General features: G+C 45.3%; 1 protein-coding gene across 1 annotated transcript in view; it reads left to right on the top strand.

Annotated features, from left to right (window-relative positions):
- The first annotated feature begins 266 nt into the window (after positions 1–266).
- Positions 267–19,879, top strand: part of LOC147461515 (alpha/beta-Hydrolases superfamily protein) — a 57,069-nt gene continuing 37,456 nt past the window's right edge. Inside the window, exon 1 of the mRNA XM_086509049.1 lies at positions 267–678. Coding sequence (XP_086365175.1) covers positions 377–678 — 302 coding nt within the window. The 5' untranslated portion in view covers positions 267–376. The remainder of the gene's footprint in view (positions 679–19,879) is intronic.

The raw sequence follows: 19,879 nt of genomic DNA, 5'->3' as shown, positions 1-19,879 counted from the left end.
AAAGAGCATTGGATGATGGTGAGGAGGAATCTCCATAAGATTCTGCCTAATAAGCTGATGATTAGGAGGTTATAGGAGAGCGCTCTAAGGGCGTGTTCAGACTGCGCACAAGAGCGGGCAACTTGAGCCTTTTACTTTCTACGTTCAGTTCACACTCTGTGTGGACAATATTTTATGTAATCTGTGAAACATTTTCTCTCATCAAATTGTGGCTAGGCTGCTTGACGTCTTGCAGGTGGGGTCGTGGTTTCAGGCTTCTCCGCGTCCAATGCTGAAAAGTAGGCACCCAGTGTTTTATTCCGCGGGTATGAGGTTGCCCACGGCATTTAGGGCCTTTTCTGTTTAGATTTTTAAAAATGTGAATGCGCTGCAATCTATGGATAGAAATGCGTTGCATGGGCGTCCCGATGCTCAAATCAGCTGGACTACATGGCTGAAGCTTGAACAAGTTTCAATGGCGTGCTTTGCCTGCCCAGCCCAGACCACCTCCTGCCTTTTTCCTCCTCGCCTCTCCTTAGACGGCCATTTCTACCGTTCTCTGCGCATTCGGCACCGTTGCAAAAAGCGTCCCTCCATTACAAAGCGTGACGCAACAGGAAGTGTTGCTTTCTCCTCTGCCTCAGCATCGGACGCCGTTCTTTCATGTGCATCGTCATCCACGATTGGGGTGGAGACAAGGTACATATCTGGTCTCTGAGAGAGAGAGAGAGAGAGAGAGAGAGAGAGAGAGAGAGAAGAAAAGAAGAAGAGAATTTTAACGTCGTAGGAAGCTATCCCAAGAGACCTCAAAGATCTATCAGACGAGAGTTGAACTCAAGACCTGTTATTCAAGAGGGAAATGACATAACCAATCTACCACACGAGAGAGAAGAAGAAGAGAAGAAGAGAGATTTAACGTCGTAGGAAACTATCCCAAGAGACCTTAAAGATCTAGCTGACGAGGAGAGTCGAGCTCAAGACCTGTTATTCAAGAGGGAAATTGCATAATAAATCTACCACACTTGGGTGATAGAAAGGTTATACCATTTTCCTCTTTTTATTAGCGCGCGCGCACACACACACACACACCCACACACACATACGAGAAGAAGAGAGATTTAACGTCGTAGGAAACTATCCCAAGAGACCTTAAAGATCTAGCCGACGAGAGAGAGAGAGAGAGAGAGAGAGAGAGAGAGAGAGAGAGAGAGAGAGAGAGAGAGAGAGAGAGAGAGTGTTGGAACATATAGCTTGAAGACAGGTTCAAATGACAGCTTGAAACTGCCTCTTGGCATAGCTGCCACGGGATTGGTATCAAGGCATTGTGTATGCCTTGGAGCATGGTACAGTATCTCGATGAGACAATGCTCCCAGCTGCCCAAGTAACTCAGGGCACTGTATGTACAAGTTTGCTTTTTCCGAGCTCTTGGTAGAAAGAAATGGTCTAGTCTTTGACAAAGTAGAAACTTTTATGGGGGAGCTATAGAGACAAATGTATGGGAGAACTATGTGGCTATCAAACCTCTAGATTAGAGAGCTGCCATATGAGTCCCCCTTTTTGGTGGAAAAAGCATCACTAGGAGTAAATGCAAGCCATTTAGCTGAAGGTAGCTACAACACATTCTTTGCATGGGTCATAGCTAAACAAGGAGGAAGCCATAGTTCTATGGTGTAACGTGCAAGCCACTGGTGAGGCGGTGAATTATTGCAATAATACCAAACTGAATCGAAACTGCAGACACTTGAAAGAAAGAACATCACACAGTAGACAAGAGGCATGGAGTGGTGGAGATTCACATTTGCCCTCAACTAGGTGCCCCACATGGTATTTCTTTATTCCATTAGACTGTAGTCGTAGTTTACATTCTTGGAGAGCCAGACTCTCCATCTGATTCATCACAAAATCGCAGTCCAGTGGGCCGATCTGCCCTAATGCACGGGTCCAAAAGCAATCCCCAAAAGCAACTTTAGAAATCACAATTTTTTTTACAAGTGCTCAAAATAATTCCTTTCAAAAACTTTTTATAGAGTTGAGGTCGCTTTCGCGCTTGGTATGCCTTTCTTGCAAGCATTCCCCTCCTTCCTCTCCAGCGCGTCTTCGTGCTACTCTAGATCCCCTATTTTGACTTGCATTTTCAGCCAAGGGAGGCTGTGTTTTTCTTTGATCTCTTGGTGGGCAGCCCTTATGTTATTGTTCCTTGTGCCATTGCTAGCCTCTAGGCACCTCACCCCTTGTTGGAGCCTGTCCTCCTTGGCTTCCGTATGGTGTTCCCTTGTTGTGGGTTGTCACAAGACGGGCACCACGTGCCAATAGAAAATAACAGACTGAACAGACTTTTAGCACTTCATTAACAACTGAACTGAGAGAGAGACGACACGCGACGCGGAGTGGCGGAATTCCACCCCAGAGAGTATTGGCCCCAAACCTTGGCGCCCCTTTTGGTATTTCTTTATATTGCATCATCAAAGTACAAGCTGGTACTCTAGACTTTGCAGTTTCTCGAGGAAGCATGTCAAAGAATGAGCCCTTAGCACATTATTAAAGGCCCTTGGCCTATGAAAAGCAGTTTACATGAAAAGCCTTCAAACTCAAAAGCTTCTGGTCCAAAAGCAATGCCAAAAAGCTGCCAGCATAAATCACGGAAATCCGTACAACTGCCACGTCAACATTGTCAGCGCGTTTTGCGTAAATCTGCCACGTGAGCACTGTCAGCGCGTTTTGCGAAAATCTGCCACGTGAGCACTGTCAGCGCAAAATCTGGAGCGTTCGTATAACTGCCACGTCATCAGCTTTTGTGTGTGTGTTGGTGGGTTCTCCTTTATTTTAATTCCTTTGTGTCACTGGGGTCCCATCGGACAGGGTCCCCATAAGTTGGTAGGATTTCTTCTTCTGTTACTTGTTCTTCTTAAGATTTAGGCCCCTCGGCCGGCATCTGCAAGTTGGCTCATTCTTCAGGGCTTTGACACGTTAGCAGTTTGTGACATCCCCCCTTCTTGAAAGAAAGTAATCGTCCGCGATTACAGCATATCTGCAAAACAACTAAAGTTAGCTCAAAAATTTCCGAGGGTCATTCCAAGGGACATTCCGAGGGACAATCAGTTTGCTCTTTTTGTTAAGGAGTTAGCTTCTTCTTTCGGCTCTACTGATCAAGGAGTTGGCTTCTTCTTTTGTCCAGATCGGAACTCTTGATATTCCGACGTAGTAAAATTAGCCATCACACCCAGACCGCACTGATCTTCCGCGGGTGTCTTGATGCACTAAAATTACATACCGAGGCAATCTCATCCAATTAGGAATATTCAGTGGTTGGCACATCACAATGCAACACAAATGCTCATATATGCATGCTACAAGACGTAGAAACATAAAGCCGCCGATGAACACTCCCCCGCAAATAATCATCCAGGTCCGGGCCATGAGATATAGAGGCCTTTTACAACCAAACACCCCCCAAACCGCAGTCTGTGCCGTTTGGAGGTGCTGAGAGTAACCACTGCTCAGACTTCTAAATACTCTCCCCGTAAATAACCATACAGGTCCGGGCCATGAGTAGACGACAACAATACTCCCTCCGTAAATAACCACAAGGGTGCGGGCCATGAGTAAAAACAACACTTTTCAATCATTCAATACTCCCCCCGCAAATAACCACCAGGGTGCAGGCCATGAGTATGAATGAGCAAGCATTCTCAAACATCATATGTCACTACTCCACCCGGGAGTAAAATCACCAATCGATGAAACCAATATTAAACCCAGAGTCAAACATTTCAAATCGGCACCATAACAGGTTCAAAACAGATACCATCCATTTCAAACAAATTTCAAACAAATTCCAATCAAATTCCAAACAGGATCACCAAACAAGTTCTCAAAGAGATTTTAAACTTAAAAAGCAATCTCAACATCAGTCGAGCTCGAAAAGTCGACTGACTTTTCATCCTGAAACCGGCACCAAAAATTAGGGTTAGGTTCATTCCATAAGGTCGTAGCTGAGCACAGCATGGTCCATTAGCTCTTGGACCGACAGTGTTTCTTTGGCGGCGATGATAGTCCCAAGATAGCAATCGCACTGGACCTCCGAGTTCATCTGCCCATGAAGAGACATCTACTAAGAGATGTCGATAAATTTCAAGGTATAATTTGCTAGGGTTTCCATGGTAAGCATTTCAGGATACCCCACTTTGCCAGAAGTTGCACTCCGAAGGAAGATGTCAGAAACCATATAACTTCATGCAAAAATATTCTTGGAGTGTGCGGCTTGGGAGCTATAGACATCAACATCTGCATGGCACTACCTCTGAGAAAGACAACAGCTTGAAACAAATTTTGGATCCTTCTCTTGCAAGTGACCTTTATGGCTTATGCCCTGTAAGACATGAGCGGTGAAGACGGGAGCGCGTCTGATGCGCGATGTATGAAGGGTGGGAGTGGCTAATAAAATTCCATTAGTCTCTAGTTTGCTTTGTCTGCTCTTTGGTAGGACCGATATGCTTTCAGAAAAGCACACGACTGATGCTCTGACACCATGGTCACAAGACGGGCACCACGTGCCAATAGAAAATAACAGATTGAACAGACTTTTAGCACTTCAATAACAACTGAACTGAGAGAGAGAGAGACGACACGCGACGCGGAGTGGCGGAATTCCACCCGAGAGAGTATTGGCCCCAAACCTTGGCGCCCCTTTCGGTATTTCTTTATATTGCATCATCAAAGTACAAGCCGGTACTCTAGACTTTGCACCTTCTCCAGGAAGCATGCCAAAGAATGAGCCCTTAGCATATATTTAAAGGCCCTTGGCCTATGAAAAGCAATTTACATGAAAAGCCTTCAAACTCAAAAGCTTCTGGTCCAAAAGCAATGCCAAAAAGTTGCCAGCATAAATCACAGAAATCCGTACAACTGCCATGTCAGCACTGTCAGCGCGTTTTGCGGAAATTTGCCACGTGAGCATTGTCAGCGCAAAATCTGGAGCGTCCGTACAACTACCATGTCATTAGCTTTTGTGTGTGTGTGTGTGTGTGTGTTGGTGGCTTCTCCTTTATTTTAATTCCTTTATGTCACTGGGGCCCCATCGGACTGGGTCCCCATAAGTTGGTAGGACTTCTTCTTAAGGTTTAGGCCCCTCGGCCGGCATCTGCAAGTTGGCAGGGCTTTGACACGTCAGCAGTTTGTGACATGGGTACCGGTTATTGGCTGCTTGACGAAATTATCAGTGATCGTGATTTTAAATTCACAAACGGTCTTTGAGAAATTGGAGACTTGCCTGTGCATGTCGTTGGTACAACCAAAGTTGGTCGATGTTGAAAGATGTGATGTGCAGTGCTAGGGGTGCTGACAGGTGTGGGATAGAGGGCTGAAGCAAGTGTGAAGAACCTGGGTAGGTAGGTGGTAGCGGTGGTGTATGCTTGATGGGTTTTTGAAGGTCTAAAGGGCTCCAAAATGAGCCAGATGGGATGGCATGTAAGATGTTCGAAGTGCTAGATTTTTGCTTTGGGATGTGAAGCTTGAGAAGCTATGTGAGCCAATCCAGAAGGCTCCTCAAGCGGAGCCACGGTGTACAAGTTATGGTTGTCTAAAGTTGGAGTGCATTGCAGATTCCCGATGTCAGACATTTTTTGCATAAAGTCACTAAGTCATGCAAAAAAGCTTGCCCACTAGCCTCATGTATATATGTGTATATAGCCCTGCAAGTCTTGGAAGTGACCATGTAAAAATTCATGTACAAAGGTGTGATTTTGCCAAGCTTGAACGTTGATGTTTGGGGTTGTTCGAGTCCCCAAGACATGGTTTTTAATTGAATATTTTCAGTCGTGCTTTATAGCTCGTGAATCGGACTTGTACATCATGAGTTATGAGCATCCGAAGTGGGCCGTCTCAACTTAGAAGGTGATTGCGGGTGCATGCGACAAAGGCAATTGGGCCAACTTGATGATTGAAATTAGAAATATTGAGAGGACTTGGGCTCCAAGCCGTGTGTTATGGTGTGTCATTCGGTGACCAGAGCAGCAAGTTATGCTTGGGGTAAGTTTGTCCGAGAAGCTCTCCTGCTTTGGGGGAAATCTGGAAATTTGTTGGACACAAGGGATTTGGGAGGAACGAGGAGGAGGTTTGTAACAGACTTGGACACTCCGTCAAGAATCAACCGCGACAGCACCAAATAACCACTTCAAAACAAGTCACAGATCACAATAGATGTACACTGGCCCGGCGGAGTTTCGTGCCTAGAGATATTGGCCCCAAAGACTGGCGCCCCTTTCGGTATTTCTTTTTATATTAATCAGATCAAAGTACAAGAGAGTGGCTAGGGTTTCACTCTCAGACTCTGCGTCCAGATGCTATGAGAAGTGAAGCCCTCACCACTTATTTAAAGGTTACAAGGGATGCCCAAAAGCAGAGCCCCAAAAAACTTCAAAATCAAAAGCTCTGAAAGCCCAAAAGCAACTGCTCTTTCTCTCTTTCTCTGAGAGTCCCAAAGAAAAAGCAAAAAGGCTTTTTTCTCGCTCTCTTTTTGAGAGTTTCACTGAAAGCAAAAGCATCCTCTCTCTTTCTCAATTGCGTAGGCTAGAAAGCTGCTTTTCTTCAGCGCAGATTCTGCCGCAAATCACGGAATTTCGTACTGCTGCTGCCACGTGGCACCCCCGGTAGAAATTAGGGTTTGCTGACAGAAATTAGGGTTTCAGCCAGAATTTAGGGTTTGCTGCAAATTAGGGTTTTTGGCAGTTTTTAGGGTTTGCAGGGATTTTAGGGTTTCAGCCTGAAATTAGGGTTTGTCCATAGCCACATCATCACTTTGTGACATACCCCCTTCTTGAAAGCATTGTAATCGACCGCGATTACGCCTGCAAAACCGACAAAAGCCATAAACCGTTTTAGCAGACACTGACTGTTAGTACCTACGTACTAGGAACACACATCTAGCACATGTACCAAATCGACAGTCACATCAAACGACATCACAGGACATCACATGACATTCAACATTCATTCGGATCTTAGACCATGATTTATCGGCAATGTAGCTAGCAATCACATCTAGGTCCAATGGGGACCTCCGATTGACTAACCCCTATTGCAACCATGTCTATTCGAGATCAAGTAGACCAAAATGCTGCAGTCATTTCGTCTATCAGTTCTTGCACTCACAAGAAGTCAAGAACAAATTAGTATCATAATCAGGAATTCTATTTCATAAAGTCATCCAGCAGAATACTGTCAGCTGTCAGTATCCCTGAAGCTCAAAGAGACATCAGTGACTTTAGTATCAAAATCAAGGCATCTGTTGACAAAGGAGCTGAGTAACTCCCCTCTTGTGCATCCCACTGCACCAGATCTTCGGCCAAGCTGAATTTCTGGGTTCTGTTTGGAGTAGACTATGCTAAACCAAAACATCGAGGTAAAGTTTCACAATCCGAGGAGTATCTGCTAGGTCCTCCTCCTCCATCCACTTCGCATCAAATGCAGGAAAGTTCTTGAACTTAACCAAGAACCGCCTTCGGACTTTACCTTTCTTCGTATCTGTATGTGCCAAAATCTGTTCAGGGACAAGGGTCTCTTCGTTTTCTTCCACTGCGGGTTGCTCATCAGGCTCCCCATCATTAGGCACATCACCCTTAACATGTTTCAAGAGACTCACATGCAATGCATTGTGAATCCTCCAAGTATCTGGCAGTTTCAATTGGAAGGAGACATCAATTATCTTTTCAGTAATCTGGAAAGGTCCGTAGTATCGCATACTAAGCTTTGGAAAAAGCCTCTTCTTTCCCTTTCTCTTTCTTAAGCGTGCCTTCTCAAAAGTAAGAGCACCCAATCATCCTCCTTCAGTTTCAAGTCGCGACGATGGCGATCCACTGCCTTTTTCTGTCGTTCTTGAGACTTCTGCAAAGTCTCGCGAACCTTGGCAAAAGCCGTATCCAAATCTCCGAATATTCATCCGTTTCAAATATCTAATCTTTCGTGCTCAGGAAGGATGGAACCTTCGCAACACTTTCAACAATCTCAAATGGCGTCTTCCCTGTCGAAGAGTGTATCTTGTTATTGTAGGCAAATTCCACCAAAGGTAAGTTCTTTTCCCATTGAGTCTTCTGATCCGAGATACAAGACTTCAATAAATCTAAAACCATTGAATTGGCAATCTTAGATTGCCCGTCAGTCTGCAAGTGGAACGATGACGAGAACTGTAACTGCGTGCCAATGTTCTCTCAAGTTGCCTTCCAAAACAAACTCATAAATTTGGGTCTCTGTCGGAGACAATCGTCTCAAACGTGCCATGTAATCGGAAAATCATCGTGATCATTCTGTGTTCTTGGGAGATAAAAAATGAAATCCATTTCAATATTTTCCCAGGGGCGGGTGGGTATGGGTAAAGGCTGTAACAATTCCTGTGCCTTATGCCTGTCAAACTTGACCTTCTGGCATACTGCGCACAAACTCTTCCACATCCTTTTTGAGTCTCGGCCAAAAGAAGTCTCTCTCTACCCCTTTCATGGTGGTAGCAATGCCGCGGTGACCCGTAAAAGGTGGATAGTGGCATTCAGTCAAAACCTTTTCCCTCAAAGGCTGTGTAATGCACAACATAGTCTTTTTCATCAAGTAGCCTTCCCGAAGGGAGTATCCAGCTACTGTCTCCCCATCCCGTATCCGTGTGAAAATATCTGCAAAATCTGTATCCGTGGCATATTGATCGACCATATCCTCGAAGCTCCTATGATGTATCGCGGAAATAGCCAGAACCAACGGTTTCCGAGACAAAGCATGTGCCACCACATTCTTCTGTCCCTGTACATGGACAATCTGGAAGTGGAACTGTGACAAGATGTTCGCCCACCGCATCTGCTTTTCCGAAAGTTGCTTTTGTGACAAGAAGTAGCGCAAACTCTGATGGTCTGTAAAGACAGTAAAATCCGCTCCGAGTAGGTAATGCCGCCACTGAGTAAGAGCATGGATAACCGCATTCTCATAAATCTGTGCTGTCATCTCCGGCCTAGAGAACAAACGGCTCTCGTAAGCTATGATATGGCCTTCTTGCATCAAGACCGCACCCAGACTATGACCATAAGCATCACAAAATACTTCAAATGACTTCTGCAAGTCCGACAAAGTCAAATCTGGTCCTGTAGTCAATTTCTCTTTCAATGTTTGAAAGGCAGTCACCTCTATGGATCCCCACGAGAAAAAGACTCCTTTCTGTATCAAGACATGCAAAGGGGAAGCAACCTCTGCAAACTTTCGAATGAACTGTTTGTAGTACGAACACAGTCCTAAGAAGCTTTCAACTTCATGGACATTCCTCAAATCGGGCCAATCATGGATAGTCTCCATCTTGGCCGGGTCCATTTGCACTCCTGCTGTTGCTGACACAATGTGTCCCAAAAAGTGTATCTCTGGTAGGAAAAAATTCACTTTTCTTTGCATTAATCACTAACTTGTGATCTCGTAATGCCTGAAAGACTTGAAGCAGATGATCTCTGTGTTCTACCTCATTCTTGGAGAAAACAATGATGTCGTCAAAGAAAGTGCCAACAAATAGCCTGTACTCTTGAAAAATCTTGTCCATAAACTGGTTAAATGTCGCAGGAGCATTGGTTAAGCCAAAAGGCATCACCAAAAACTCAAATAACCCAAAAGTCGTCCGAAAAGTTGTCTTGTAGACATCTCCTAGCGCTATCCTGATCTGAGGATATCCACTCTTCAAGTCAATCTTGCTAAAGCACGAGGATCCATGTAACCTGTCGAGTATATCATCGATCCTAGGAATCGGAAATCTGTTCTTGATGGTGATTTTGTTGAGAGTTCTATAATCGATGCACATTCTCTAAGATCCGTCTTTCTTCAAAACCAACAACACTGGAGAGCAATACGGTGAAGTACTAGGCTGGACAAGACCCTTTTCCAAGAGGTCTTTCAGTGGGTTCATAATCTTTTCATTCTGTACTCGGCTCACACGGTAAGGTGGCCGGTTCGGTGGCGTGCTTCCAGGTATCAAATCAATGGTTTGATCTTCAGGCCCTCTGAAAAGCAATCGACATGAGTGTGGAGAAAAATCGTGGAGAAAAATCTTGGCGTTCTTTTGATCAGGTCAAAACATATTCAACCTTTATCCATCGTTCAGTTCTCTCCCAAAAGAATGAGTAAGAAACTGAAGTTCATAAAGTACAATCTCTAAGCCCTTCCTTTATCAAAGTCGCTTTCTCGGCCCGATAGTCAACCACGGAGTAGTTCTTGTGGTACCAAGGGATCCTCAGTAGAACGTCACTCGCGTGCCCTGATGTAACCGGCCTGTTAACTTCAAAAGGGGCGGTAGACTTTAGACTTAAACCTTATTTGCTTTCACCCATTTAATTCGTCGCCCACTTTACCTGTACTTTCAAGACACAACAAAGGGGAGAGGGATACAGGCTGCTAGATTGCACCTGTATGAGTAGACCGACACCAGATTGGCCCCTAATTTAGGCGCCCCTTTCGGTATTTCTTTATTGTTTAACAGAGGGAATAAACGCTGTGGTTCCCTACAAGCTGCCCCACACAAGCTTGGCTGAATTTCAATTGTTCCGGCCCGATTTCGGCAGCATAACTGTACTAGGACCCTTCACAGTCAGTATTCCCACGCATTGAATGACTTTCCCGACGCATACGGGCACTTTGCAAAACCTGGCGAGAATCTGCAGTACGCTGAATTCTCTGTTTTCAGCCCCGAAAATGTGCCAGATCACCTGTACAGCAGTCCCCTCGCGTCTCAGAACCTCCTGGGGGTATTAGGGACCGTTTAGGGCCAAAACCCTAAACCTGCAAAAATACACAGCAGGCTGTAATTTACTGTTTCGGGCTCCGTTTTGCGTGCCGGTCGCATCCGTAGCAAGTCCTCGAGCTCCCGCACCTGTAGGGCTACTTGCCCTCTGAATCGAACGAGATTTCTGGCGTGAAACCTCTCCGAATTCACCTATACCTGCGGGGGATTAGCCACTAGCTAATCCAGTACTTGTGCAAGAGGCTCTTGCCTAGGCAATCGCGCATGAACCCACACAACTGTACATTGGTCAAATGAAAAGCCCACTAGTGGGGCATAACATACTGCCATAGGGGAGAGAGAGGGCAGTGCGTAGCGTGCAGGGCATCACTCCTGGCACCACACCGCACTGCACTGTACATAGGAGGGAAAGGAAGCACTCCATAGCTCTTAACTTGTGACAAAATCTGAAAATGAGCCTCTCCCAGCTTAAAATTCAGCGCCACTTCTTCCTTGAGGAGGCAAGTGCACAGAAATGTGCCACTTGGCGCATTTACAAGCATTTTCCCGTTTCGGGCTCGCTGCTTAAAAATATCCTAACCGGTTGCCCAATTGACTTCGCGGCAGAGTAATAAAATGTTCCCCTAGTCATACCGGAGGTAATGACGCAGACACATTTTCAGGTCCCAAAATAGCAGTTCCCTAAATTTTAGGAGATGTTACCATTGTATCTTTCTAGGTCATCTGACCCCCTTTGTACACTGCAGCCACACCCATAACTGAAATGTAGCCTTTGTAGCAAAGGTTTCCACTTTGGCTAGTCAATGACCCCAGTTTGGCTAACCATAGTCCTTGTCCAACCTTAGTGCTCTCTTGCCCTCAGGCCTGGACTCCCTCTGGACAGTTCCACACTAGCTATGCAATGCAGGGCAGTTAGATTTCCCGAGGGGTGTTTCCAAAAAGTGAAAGTAAATAAATAAGAAGAAAGAAATCAACAAAAAGGATAGATAGTAGTCACACGCTGGTGACATACCCCCGACGGTGACGATCTGCTGCTTTCTTTTGCTTTGCCTGAGTCTTTTCTAAGGGCACTTTGACCTTCTTGTACATTTCATCCATGTCCTGAACATACTTATCTGCTTCAAATATCTTGTCCTTTGTATGCAATATGGGAGGAACTTTCTTGCCACCTTCGACTATCTCAAAAGGTGCCTTGCCAGTTGATGAATGCACTGTATTATTGTATGCATACTCCACCTATGGCAAATATTGCTCCCACTTTCCTTTATGCTCTGACACATAGCACTTCAGCAGATCTAGGACAGTAGAATTTGCCTCTTCTGACTGCCCATCTGTTTGAGGATGAAATGATGAAGAGAATTTGAGCGTTGTGCCCATATTCTCAAACAAGCCTCTCCAGAACAAACTTGTCATGCGTGGATCACGGTCGCTAACAATCGACTGTGGCATGCCATGATACTTGAAAATATTGCTCATAAACAAGCGTGCCATCTGATCTGGCTTTATCTTCTTCCTGACAGGAATAAAATGAGCCTGCTTGCTGAATTTGCAAATGATCGTCCAAATACCATCGTTTCCTGTCTGCGTTCTCGGAAGATCAAAGATAAAATCCATAGCAATACTTTCCCATGGTTTATCTGGAATAGGTAGTGGTTGCAATAACCCTGGTGCCTTTTGCTTGTCAAACTTGACCTTCTGGCATATTAGGCATTCTCGCACAAAGGAATCCATATCTCTTCTCAATGTAGGCCAATAGAAGAATGTCTCAACCGCTTTAACAGTAGCATCGATACTACGATGCCCTGCATACGGTGAGACATGACTCTCTTCCATAACTTTGCGTCGCAATGGCTTTGTGACACACAATTTGCCATGCATCATGATGAACCGATCTTTGAGAAGATAGTGTTCATGACGTTGTCCATCCATTAGCTGCTCGAAGACCCTTGCAAAATCTTCATCATTTGCATACTGTTCCCTCATATCATCAAGTTCATGATGATAAGGAATTGACACAGCTGAAATTTGTGGCTTCCTTGACAAGGCATCAGCCACAACGTTTTTCTTGCCTTCCACATGCACAATCTGAAAGTGGAACATGGACAAGATATTTGCCCATCGCATATGCTTTTCAGATAACTTTGCCTGTGTCAAGAAGTATCGCAAGGTCCGATGGTCCGTTTGGACAACAAAGTCTGCACCTAGCAGGTAGTGTTTCCAACTTAAGAGCGCATGAATCACAGCCAGTAACTCTTTCTCATAGACCTGCATGGTCATCTCTGGCCCTTGCAAAATTCTGCTCTCATAGGCTACTACCCTGCCATCTTGCATTAGCACTGCACCAATGCTACTACCACAGGCGTCACACTGGACCACAAATGACTTCCTAAGATCTGCAACACAATGATTGGATCTGAAGTCATCTTTTCCTTTAAGAGATTAAAAGTTGAAATCTCTTTCTGTGTCCATCTAAAGGTGACTGCCTTCTTTTGAAGAGCATGTAGAGGTGAAGCAATCTCAACGAAATTTCGGATAAACCTTCTGTAATAGGAGCATAGTCCCAAGAAACTTCGGACATCGTGCACCGTCTTCAAATCTGGCCATGACTTGATCGCTTCAACTTTTGCAGGATCCATTCTGACACCATCCTTTGAGACAATGTGTCCCAGAAAGTGAATCTCTTCCAGAAAAAAATCACTTTTCTTTGCATTGATGAGCAACCTATGACTGCGTAGCTCTTTGAACACAATGGCCAAGTGATGCCTATGCTCCTCTTCATTCTTTGAGTAGACTATCATGTCATCAAAGAATGTACCAACAAACTGCTGGTGTGGACGGAAAATTCTGTCCATCATCCTATTGAACGTAGCAGGAGCATTTGTGAGACCAAAGGGCATCACTAAAAATTCGTAAAGGCCAAACGTTGTTCTAAAAGCAGTCTTGTGCACATCCTCTGATCTAATGCGGATCTGATGGTACCCACTCTTTAGATCTATCCTGCTAAACATAGCTGCTCCTTCTAATTTGTCAAGAATATCATCAATTCTAGGTATAGGGAACCTATTCTTGATGGTATTCTTGTTCAGTGCACGGTAGTCGATGCACATACGCCATGAGCCATCCTTTTTCTGCACCACCAACACTGGAGAACAGAATGGGGATGAACTGGGCTGAACTAGCCCCTTTTCTAACAGCTCCTGTACTTGGCCCATTATCTCTTTCTGCTGAGCCGCACTAACCCTGTCCGGAAGCTTATTTGGTGGGCTACTGCCTGGCACCAAATCTATCGCATGATCCTCGGGTCTCTCTGGCGGTAATTGAGACGGTAATGAATCGGAAAAATAGTCACTATAGTGTTGTAAAAACATTGACCTTTCTTTATCTAGTAGAGATAAATTTGATTCATCACAATCTGATACTTCACGTGCAAAAACCAAGTACGCAGAAAGATGCTTTTTCATTACAGAAGTAATAGCAGAAGCTGATACAGTGGGAATAGACTCCCCTCTAAGCTTTACATCCAGAATGTGAGTCTTTCCCCTGCTCTGTACAATGATCTTTTTGTTGTAGGCATCCATGATTCCCTGTACACGAAACAACCAAGGAATACCTAACAACACATCACACGAAACAACCAAGGAATACCTAACAACACATCACATCCGTCCAGTGGCATGATGTAAAATTCTTCAGCAACTACATAGGACTGGATATGTAGGCGCAACTTTCCAGTGATGGGTGTCACAGCCTCTGTATGGCCAGGACATGCCAAACCTGCCTCTGCTGTATACCCCATCTCTTCAGGTCTGATTCCCAACTTTGAAGCCAATTCTGGGGAAATGAAGTTGGCTTTGGCACCTGGATCAAAGAAGATCAGCACTGTTTGATCCCTGACCTTTCCCCATGCTCTGCAAAGCTCATTTGCATCTGAATTTGGCTTGTCGCCCACCATATCTGGCACTAGACCAGCCATGGGCTTCTTTCCTTTCCTGTCCTCCCTGTCTGCAGAATCAGCTGGCCTTTTCTTTGTAGGACAATTGTAAGCAATGTGGCTAGGCTACTCACAGATGAAGCATTTGTTCTCTTACCTCAGGACCTTCTTTTGCTCTTCCGACTTGCGAGGAAAACGTCTTTTCCATTTCTTTGCTGGTCCCTTTTCTGACTCAGTCGTAGCTTTGCTTTTCCCTACGTTGGCTGGCTCCTGAGTCCCTTTAGGAACCTCATTGGGAACGTGCTTCTTCGCTGAATTTTTCTTGGCTGATCCTTCCTTGATGCCAGTATTGAATTCACAATCTTCTCCCTTGAGCAAACCATTGCCAGTGTTTGCTACCTCGATGAGCTGCGTTAAAGTAGTGACTTTGGTCTTCGTACAGTACTTTCTCAATTCTTTGGGTAGGCCACAACATTATTTTTCAATCTGTTCTGTCAATGGCACAAACCTATAGGAATTTACTGGAAGTAGAGCTTTCCAAAACTTCCGATTGTAATCATCCAGATTCTTGCAAGTAGCAGCATTAAGCTGGTGCCATTCTGTCATGACATCTGCTTCAAAGTCATCAAATAACCATGCTGCTACAAAAATCTGCTTGAAGTAAATCCATGTGGACGGAGCTTGCCCTTGAAGCAATAAAGTTGTCCACCATTGTCCCGCATTCCCTGTCAAGAAAGTGGCTGCCTTGCGGACCTTTGAAGCCTCTGTAAAGTTTCCCTCTGCATAGGCCTTGTCAAACTATTGGAGGAATGAGAGAGCCTTCTTCCTGTCATCAAACCCTATAAAGGTCGTGAATGTCACACCTTTGCCACCTTCTTTGTACGGAGTTGGCCTCTCCAGCGGCGTTAAGTTGTCATATGGAAGTGACTGAAACATGGGAACACTGTTAGGGTTCATTTGTGTTCCCTGACCGCAATTAAGTTGACCTGGAAATGCTATATTTGGCTGCTGATTTGTAATTCCAGCCATACCAAAATTTGCCTGTGGAATCCCAAATTGGCCCTGAGTGCTTTGAAACCCAGGTAGCATGCCCGTGACACCATAGGTATCATTGTTTGAGCACCCCCGAACACTGTTCCTGGCGTGTAAAACTGATTTCTAGGTGCATGACCAGCCATGCTCTGGAATACCGATCCACCTCCAAAATAGCTAGGGTGTACTGAAGGTGGTGGGAAGACCTTTTGCATAGCCTGTAGGTTGCTTCCCTGCCCATTAGAACCAGCTATAGGCTGCTGAAAGATGGCGGGCTAAACTGGTATAGCTTGAAAGACTGGCATCTCAGCCACCTGTTCTTGCACCTTAGGCACAGGTTGTGGAGACTGCATGTTCTCCGTCAAGTGTACAGGTGTTTCCATTGACTCTGCAGTATGAATCACCCGTGCTCGAGCCTTAACAGGCTTTTGAATATGATCTAGTGACCCAACTTGCTGAGACGGAAGAGAAGGTTGCAGAAAGGCTAAAAACCTCGGGTTCTGCATTACTTGTGTGAACATAGCCACAACAGTAGCCAACTGGGTCCTGAATATATCATCATCCGTCTGTGGTGGTCTTGAAGACTCACCCACTTCATGTGGTGGTCTTGAAGACTCACCCCCTAAACCTGCAAAAATACATAGCAGGCTGTAATTTACTGTTTCGGGCTCCGTTTCGCGTGCCGGTCGCATCCGTAGCAAGTCCTCGAGCTCCCGCACCTGTAGGGCTACTTGCCCTTTGAATCGGACGAGATTTCTGGCGTGAAACCTCTCCGAATTCACCTGTACCTGCGGGGGATTAGCCGCTAGCTTATCCAGTACCTGTGCAAGAGGCTCTTGCCTAGGCAATCGCGCATGAACCCACACAACTGTACATTGGTCAAATGAAAAGCCCACTGGTGGGGCATAACATACTGCCATAGGGGAGAGAGAGGGCAATGCGTAGCGTGCAGGGCATCACTCCTGGCACCGCACCGCACCGCACTGTACATAGGAGGGAAAGGAAGCACTCCATAGCTCTTAACTTGTGACAAAATCTGAAAATGAGCCTCTCCCAGCTTAAAATTCAGCGCCACTTCTTCCTTGAGGAGGCAAGTGCATAGAAATGTGCCACTTGGCGCATTTACAAGCATTTTCCCGTTTCGGGTTTGCCGCTTAAAAATATCCTGACCGGTTGCTCAGTTGACTTCGCGGCAGAGTAATAAAATGTTCCCCTAGTCATACCGGAGGTAATGACGCGGACACATTTTCAGGTCCCAAAATAGCAGTTCCCTAAATTTTAGGAGATGCTGCCATTGTATCTTTCTAGGTCATCTGACCCCCTTTGTACACTGCAACCACACCCATAACTGAAATGTAGCCTCTGTAGCAAAGGATTCCACTTTGGCTAGTCAATGACCCCAGTTTGGCTAACCATAGTCCTTGTCCAACCTTAGTGCTCTCTTGCCCTCAGGCTTGGACTCCCTCTGGACAGTTCCACACTAGCTATGCAATGCAGGGCAGTTAGATTTCCCGAGGGGTGTTTCCAAAAAGTGAAAGTAAATAAATAATAAGAAAGAAATCAACAAAAAGGATAGATAGTAGTCACACGCTGGTGACACCTGAACACCCCTGTCATTGCAAACGAAGTTTGCCAATGCTCGGTGTAATGGCAACATCCCATCCGGGTGCCAGTCGAACTACCTCCGCCTGTGGCGTCAGTCTGTCGGGCGTAATTCCAAATCGAGCCGCCAATTCCAAGTGAAAAGAAGTTGGCCTTGTCTCCTTCAAAAGAGCTTTCTGATCCTTCACTTTGCCCTAAAAGCGGCAAAGTTTGTACTTTCATTCATTAGATTTGGTGTAGGTCCCACGCCATGTGGTACCAGTTCTGCTTTTCTATCTGCCTTTTCTACCACAATGTCGTCATCTTTATCATTCTGTTCTTTCTGTGCATTTTTAGGGCACTTCGTGGAGACGTGTCCTTGTTCCCTGCATCCAAAGCACTTCCCCTCTCTGATGAAGCTAGCTCTCTCCTCAGGAGTAAGCTTGGGTCGTGCATCCTTTTTCTCTGGGTTGCTCTTTTTCTTGCTACTGTCATTCCCAGAAGTCTGTTCGGCTCGTTGTGTCATGGCCTCATCTGTTGGGTAGGTCAGACTGCCAGAGTGAATGGCAAAGCCCCGCTTCGCATGACTCATCAACTCCTGAATAGAAGCTGACTTCCGTTCCAACCAGTGATCTCGGATCTCTGTAGGTAGACCCAAGGTAAACGGCTCAATCTGTTCTCTGAACGAGATCTTCTTGAATGAAGAGGCGGGTAGAGAAGAGCTCCAGAATCTTTCACAATAAGCATTGATTGTATCTTTCTTGGTCATCCGAAGATGGTTCCAAGGAGCTCGTATATCTCGTTCATATTCTTGCGTCAACCAAGAAGAAATAAAAAGATTCTTAAATTTCAGCCATTTAACTGGCGTAGTCTTGTTTAAAAGAAGCGTGGACCACCAATTACGAGCATTCCCCTTAAAGTAAGAGGCAGCTCTGTGAATCTTGGAGTGCTCTGAATAGCGTATTCCCACGAAAGCGATGTCAAATTGCTGTATAAAAGGCAAAGCCTTCGAAGCATCTGAGTATCCTGAAAAAGTATCAAACTTGATCGAGTGGCCACCTTCCTTAAACTCTCGGATTTTCTTGCTTTTATCTTCGAGAAAGTCATACTGGTTGGCTTTGTAAAAATTCTTCTTGTTCGCATAAAAGTTTCCATCATCAGAAACTGAGCTGTCTGTAGGAGTCGTCCTCAGTAGAACTGTCAGTCTCTGGGCGAGATTTAGTCTTCTTTGCCTTTTTCTTGCCCTTATGGAAGCTTTGTTTCTTGTTTCGCTTTTTACCTTTTTTGTCTTCTTCGCTCAAATCTGAAGAGCTAGAAGAACTGTCAGATGAAGAAGAAGAAGAAGAAGAAGAAGAACTAGGTACTCCTTCAAATCGAACACGCTTCTTCCTTTCTTTGCCTTGTCAAAAGTCGACTGACGACCCAAATATCCCGGGAAGTCAGTGCTTTTCTTCTGCTTTTTGCCATGCTTTTTGGCTTTCTTTTGCGCGTCAAAAAGCTGAGCAATCCGTGCATCAACCACCTCTTGTAATTCCTTCTCTGAATATTTCTTGTGAGCAGAAGGTTTCTTGAGAGTGGGTGTAGTGGTTTTCTACCACTGCTCATGCACTTCCTGAAAAGAAGTCTCGCTCATATATTTTGCAAATTTTGGGTCCTTCGCAAAATTGAGCATCATCTTCGTTGCATCGCCGATCAACTGGCAACGCTCCATCTCTCGCCGCTCCGCCTGAGTAGGTCGAGGCGGCCCATACTCTCTGCCGGAATCTTCGTTGTGATCTCTGCCCGCATCTCCAGATGCAGAGGGAGTCGACTGATCCTTGCGTGAAGCCATAGGTGCTGCGGATTTTTTTTTTTTCGGGGATCGGATTTCCCGTAGAAGAGAAATCGGCTGTGCTCTGATACCACTGTAATAGACTTGGACACTCCAAGTCAAGAATCAACTGCGACAACACTAAATAACCACTACAAAACAAGTCACAGATCACAATAGATGTACATTGGCCCGGCGGATTTCCGTGCCTAGAGATATTGGGCCCCAAAGATTGGCGCCCCTTTCGGTATTTCTTTTTATATTAATCAGATCAAAGTACAAGAGAGTGGCTAGGGTTTCACTCTCAGACTTTGCGTCCAGATGCTCTGAGAAGTGAAGCCCTGACCACTTATTTAAAGGTTACAAGGGATGCCCAAAAGCAGAGCCCCAAAAAACTTCAAAATCAAAAGCTCCGAAAGCCCAAAAGCAACTGCTCTTTCTCTCTCTCTCTCTCTCTCTCTCTCTCTCTCTCTCTCTCTCTCTCTCTCTCTTTTTGAGAGTTTCACTGAAAGCAAAAGCATCCTCTCTCTTTCTCAATTGCGTAGGCCAGAAAGCTGCTTTTCTTCAGCGTAGATTCCGCCGCAAATCACGGAATTCCGTAATGCTGTTGCCACGTGGCACCCTGGCAGAAATTAGGGTTTGCTGACAGAAATTAGGGTTTCAGACAGAATTTAGGGTTTGCTGCAAATTAGGGTTTCTGGCAGTTTTTAGGGTTTGCAGGGATATTAGGGTTTCAGCCTGAAATTAGGGTTTGTCCGTAGCCACGTCATCACTTTGTGACAAGGTTGCCATGTG

The sequence above is a fragment of the Adiantum capillus-veneris genome, chromosome 3, assembly GCF_014529385.1.
Source record: "Adiantum capillus-veneris isolate H3 chromosome 3, ASM1452938v2, whole genome shotgun sequence".
In the NCBI taxonomy this organism is placed as follows: Eukaryota; Viridiplantae; Streptophyta; class Polypodiopsida; order Polypodiales; family Pteridaceae; genus Adiantum; species Adiantum capillus-veneris.
The sequence above is the reverse complement of the archived record's forward strand: the minus strand, read 5'-3'. Positions and strand labels throughout refer to the sequence as shown.